At 31.6% G+C, this 5,553-nt stretch overlaps 1 protein-coding gene across 1 annotated transcript; it reads right to left on the bottom strand.

Moving 5' to 3' along the window:
* Window positions 1-1,282: 1,282 nt before the first annotated feature.
* Window positions 1,283-2,337, bottom strand: LOC142529097 (serine/threonine-protein phosphatase 7 long form homolog). Its single transcript, XM_075634490.1, has 3 exons — window positions 2,250-2,337; window positions 1,701-2,144; window positions 1,283-1,610 (listed from the first exon to the last, which is right to left on the bottom strand). The coding sequence occupies exons 2-3, from the start codon at window positions 2,121-2,123 to the stop codon at window positions 1,449-1,451; spliced, it is 585 nt and encodes a 194-aa protein (XP_075490605.1). The 5' UTR covers window positions 2,124-2,144; window positions 2,250-2,337; the 3' UTR covers window positions 1,283-1,448.
* Window positions 2,338-5,553: the final 3,216 nt, after the last annotated feature.

Raw genomic sequence — 5,553 nt, 5'->3', positions numbered from 1 at the left:
AATGGAGGCAATTAAAACAAATAATGCAGCAGCTTTCACGTATTTGTCAAACATTCCAAAAGAAAAATGGTCATTGGCTCATGATGGTGGATGGCGACGAGGGATAATGACGATGAACATATCTGAGTGTATTAATGGTGTGTTGAAAGGGGCGCGACGTCTTCCAATAACTGTAATAGTGGAGATGAGCTTACAGCGTTGTGTGCACTATTTCATTCAACGGCGAGCTCGAAATGATAAGATGCTGGAAAAAAATCAACCATGGACCGACTATGCATACTCTAAATTTGATATGTGGTCAAAAAAGTCAATTGAACATCGAGTAGTAAGATTTGACCAAAGGGATAAAACAGCATCCGTCGCGACAGGAGGAAGACCGGGTCGTCAACATCACGTATAAGCTGTGAACATTTCTACGCGTGAATGCACATGTGGTAAATTCACAATATTTGGAATTCCTTGTTCACATGTTATAAGTGCAGCGAAATGGTTTGGTTTGAATCTCGCACAGCTTGTACAACCATGGTTTACATTGAGCGAATACGTGAACACATACGATGGAAGATTCTACCCTATTCATGATGAACAATATCGGGATGAACCTACATTCCAATTACGACACAATGGTATTCGTCGACAAAGGAGGCAGGCTGGTAGAGATCGCACGACAAGCATAAGAAACGAGATGGATCAGCCATCAACGAGGGAGAGACAACATGGGAGGTAAAAGATCTACAATAACATATTGTACCTTATTTTTAAACTATAACATGTGAAGTTATTAATGTAATTACAAAATTGTGTATTAAAATTTTGTATTTATTAATAATTCTTGTTCATTGCAGGTAGGTGCAGGTGAGAAGATCGAGTTATGGTGCCAAATAATTATGTTTGTGACGTAGATTTTACAATTTGTTTTATTGTTATGAAGATTTTTTAATATGTAGTTTGTTGACTTTTTTGACTTGATTTAGCAATTATACTTATGTTTTTTCATTATTATAAATTTATCCGTAAATTTATTCGTAAAAGAATAATAAATCACAATCAATACATTCCACAATTTTAAAAAGTCGATAATACAAAAATTGTGTATGAATGTTGAAAAAATATGTTGCAGCAACAACTTGTAATTAAAATAAAAAAATTGCAAAACATACAACAATACGATGTAAGTAATTGTGCATATCTAAATAAATAAATAGTTAATGTCGATGGTAACGATGCCCCCCAGTGCCACACGGTGGTCTTCTGATTACTCTACGTCCATGACCTAACATCTGTTCATCTCCTTGCGTACTTTTTTGTGCTGCAGATGTATTGGTATCGGCAATGTTTCCACCAACCTCATACACTTCTGTATCAGAATATTGTTCAAATGGTATGGGCGACGTGTTAAATGTAGGCCGACTCTCATTCATACTCGGTCGAAAGTCACTTTGTAAAAATTATGTAAAACTACCAGCAAATGGAGTGTAGTAACCAGCGTCATACAATGGAAGGCTTGAAACCAGTGGCGGAGTAGTGTATGCCATATTTGAAGATGATGGTCCGGGTTCAAACTCATTTCCTGTCCACATCGGTGGATATTGCACATGAGCTGGGCGTGTCTGTGACATAGATGCATATGTTATGTAACATATATTTAATACAATAAATTATATTTACGTACATATGTAGATAAATTGAACATGTCTTACGATAAAATGCCGGTAGTTTGCATCAACATGATGGTGGCCCATGATGTTTGAAGGTACCACTGGCGGCGAGAGCACTATTTGTGAAATGCGATGATACCAACCAACATAGTCCACTGTGATGGCGGGTGTACCAGGTATGACATAATCCCCACCAATCACAAAATTATATCTGTCATCCCACATTTCTACAAAATCTTTGTGATATGTCGCCCAATCAAAGTTGTTCCGGCCTTGTCGCGTCAGTTTATGAAAATTGTCGAAGTTAGTAGCAGGTGGCGGAATACCCTGACGCATTCCAAACTGTCGGAGATACCGCTCTGGTCTATGCATCTCAACTATATGAAAATTGATCAATGCGCATGCCGACCGACATAGATGAATTCTATTTCCATCAAAAATTCCACCAACCTCCGGGGACTCCATATCATAAACTGTCTATAGAAACTGAAGCAAATAAAATGAAAAAAAAGATTATCAAGTCGATCATATATAATTCAGACTGAATTTGTAAAAAATTTCAAACTCTAAACAACTAATTTATATATCTACCTGCCCTTCTACCATCCTGTCAAGCATATATCTCATTATACGGACAGAATGATGGGCCGTGTGTGTCCAAGAGAATCAGCGTCTCCACTTGCAATTTATAAAAGTACACAATAGTTTTATTAAAACTAAATAACAAATTAATAATAATAAATTTTAATTATTTCTTATTAGTACCGTGCGCCGTATGGTGGGAATGGTAGACCCTGAAGCACATCCGCAGCCTGCTCTTGTGAAATAGATACCTGTTGCGCTCTATCAGAGCAAAGAAGAGTAATTCTATACCACACCCAAATCTGCAATAACATACAACAGAAATAGTCAAATCATAAGAAAAATTAAGACAACAAATATAATGACAGTAGAAGTGTAAAAATACCTGCAATATCTGAACAGGGCCACACAAATCGACTTTTAATCTCATTGATGTGTCGCACAACTCTCTATAAAGATATGCCAACACAGCAGAACCCCAGCTAAACGTATTCACTAATTCTATGTCCTCAAGAAACTGCAAATACATAAGTTTCACAGCAGCACCTTCCGAGTCCGGAAACATACATCCACCAATGATCATTAATGCAAGACAACAGGAATATTGTGCCACGTCCTCTTCAGTACTTTCATCATTAATCATATTATTTAGGTTATGGTCTAGCAAAGCGGTCAGATAAAGATGTGCACCTTTAATCTGAGAAGATGTAGGCGTAAAACCCAACCAAGTAGCGCAGCGCTGTTGTAAGGTGTGTTTGTTGTACGCGGTATCTAAACCAGTGATTGGAATGTCATCAATATTCAACCCCCAAATAACGGCAACGTCCTGCAGGGTGATTGTTGCCTCGCCCACGGTAAGGTGAAATGTGTGTGTCTCACGACGCCATCTCTCAACAATGGCTGTAAGCAAATGATTATCATAATATTTAATAGGACCACACTGAATGACACCATAGAAGCCCATGCGTGCAAGACATAGGCGGACACGGAGGTGAATCCCAGCATTAAGCAATCTCCAAAGACATTTGTCAGACCGACGTGGCGGAATTATTGCATCCATGTTTTCAACGTTGATATTAGTTGATATATGTCTATCCCCCAAATACAACACATTCTCCGTATTTTCAGCTATCTTGTAAACAAAAAATCATTAGTTAACAAATATTATATTTTATATCAACAAAATTTAACTACATATTTTATAGTAAACCAATTTTATTTGCAATTTTCGGCTCGAAAAAAAAACGTATATGTTGATGACAAATTGGTAATAAAATTAATTAATGTAAATTAAAAAATTTCTTTTAAAAATCAATAATACTTCATAAAACGTAACAAGTAATTATAAAAAATATATTAGTAATAGTTATTATTAAGTATAGTAATAGTTATAAAACGTATACATTAGTAATATTAATTTATTATAACATGTAATTATAATAGTTATTTATTATAACATGTAATTATTAAGTATAGTAATAGTTATAAAATGTTTACAATAGTAAAAGTTATTTATTAGTAACAGTTATTTGTTATAAAATGTATACATTAGTAATAGTTATTTATTATAAAAAGTATAACATGTAATTACAATAAATACATTAGTAATAGTTATTATAATATATATTAGTACGTATACATTTATTGTAATTAAATTAAGTATAAGTTATTATTATACAATTAATATTATAATTATTCCAATAATACAATTATTATTATAAATATTACGTGATTATAATAAATATATTAGTAATAATTATTATTAAGTATAGTAATAGTTATAAAACGAATACATTAGTAATAGTTATTTATTATAACATGTAATTATTAAGTATGGTAATAGTTATAAAATGTTTACAATAGTAAAAGTTATTTATTAATAATAGTTATTTGTTATAAAATTTATACATTAATAATAGTTATTTATTATAAAAAGTATAACATGTAATTAAAATAAATACATTAGTAATTGTTATTATAACACATATATTAGTACGTATACATTTATTGTAATTAAATTAAGTATAGTTATTATCATACAATTAATATTATAATTATTCCAATAATACAATTATTATTATAAATATTAAGTTATGTGTTCATTATTATACAATTATACAATTAATATTATAATCACTCCAATAATACAATTATAATTATAGATATTACGTGATGCGTTCATTATTATACAATTATAATATTAATATTAATTATTCCAATATTATAATTATATAGTTCTTATTCTACAATTAATATTATAATTATTCCTATAATACAATTTATATTACAACTAATTCCAATAATACAGTTAATATTATAATGTTTGTAATTAAATTAAGTATACTTATTATTATTATTACTTAAAACTACTATGATGCATTCGTGGTCGGTAATTCAACAATTCTAAATTATAGTATTATAATTCCAATAATACAATTAATATTATAACTATTGGTATTACTTAAAACTACCATAAATAACGAACAATAATAAATATAATAAACAAAAATAATATTGTTACCTATTAATATTATGAAAATATGTCGAAAACTTACGCTAATGAATAAATGAAACTTCTGAAGATCGGTGCTAGAAAAATACGTGCTCGGTGCTCCGGTGATCGAAAGAGGTGCTCGGTGATGGACAAAAAATAAAGGAAAAGGAAGAAAGATGAAGGAGCTCATGGTGAATGCCGAGAAGGAGGTGCACACCTCATTTAAAGAGGGTTACTGCTCACGGATTCATTGAATCCGTGACATAGTCACAGACTCTAAGAATCTGTGAGCGGTAATTTTTTTTTAAAAAAATTATTGAATCCGGAAATCAGGTTTCCGAATTATTTTCGGATTGTAATATTTTTACAACTCCACAAATTTTGTTATATTTTAATAAATATGTTTTTAAAATATATTATTTAAAAAAAAAAACCCCAAGATATGAGAATGACATTCTCATTCCGAAAGTTGAACCAAACAAAATAATGGAATAATGGAAAATGTTTATTATATTCACACATTATTTCATCATATCAAACATGTCTTTAGACCGATGAGTCGAAATTTAGTGTGTTTAACCAAAAAAGAATTATTTGATTTTATTTTTGCTAAAACTACTGTTGGGTTTAGCGTGCACGAGTGACAATAGTACATAAATCAGTGACCTCCTAGAAGTTCCCGTACATCGAAATGCTGACGTTGTGTCGCTTGATCTGGTTGGCTAAGTAGGCCGTAAAAGAGTGATGACAGATTTTAACGGGTAATACTGTCTCTGCTGGGAACATGACTAGCAGTAGGGAAAATGATAAGATTTATAT

The sequence above is a fragment of the Primulina tabacum genome, chromosome 16 (assembly GCF_025594145.1).
Source record: "Primulina tabacum isolate GXHZ01 chromosome 16, ASM2559414v2, whole genome shotgun sequence".
Taxonomy (NCBI): domain Eukaryota; kingdom Viridiplantae; phylum Streptophyta; class Magnoliopsida; order Lamiales; family Gesneriaceae; genus Primulina; species Primulina tabacum.
Note: the sequence above shows the minus strand (reverse complement) of the source record. Positions and strands in the feature narration are given on the sequence as shown.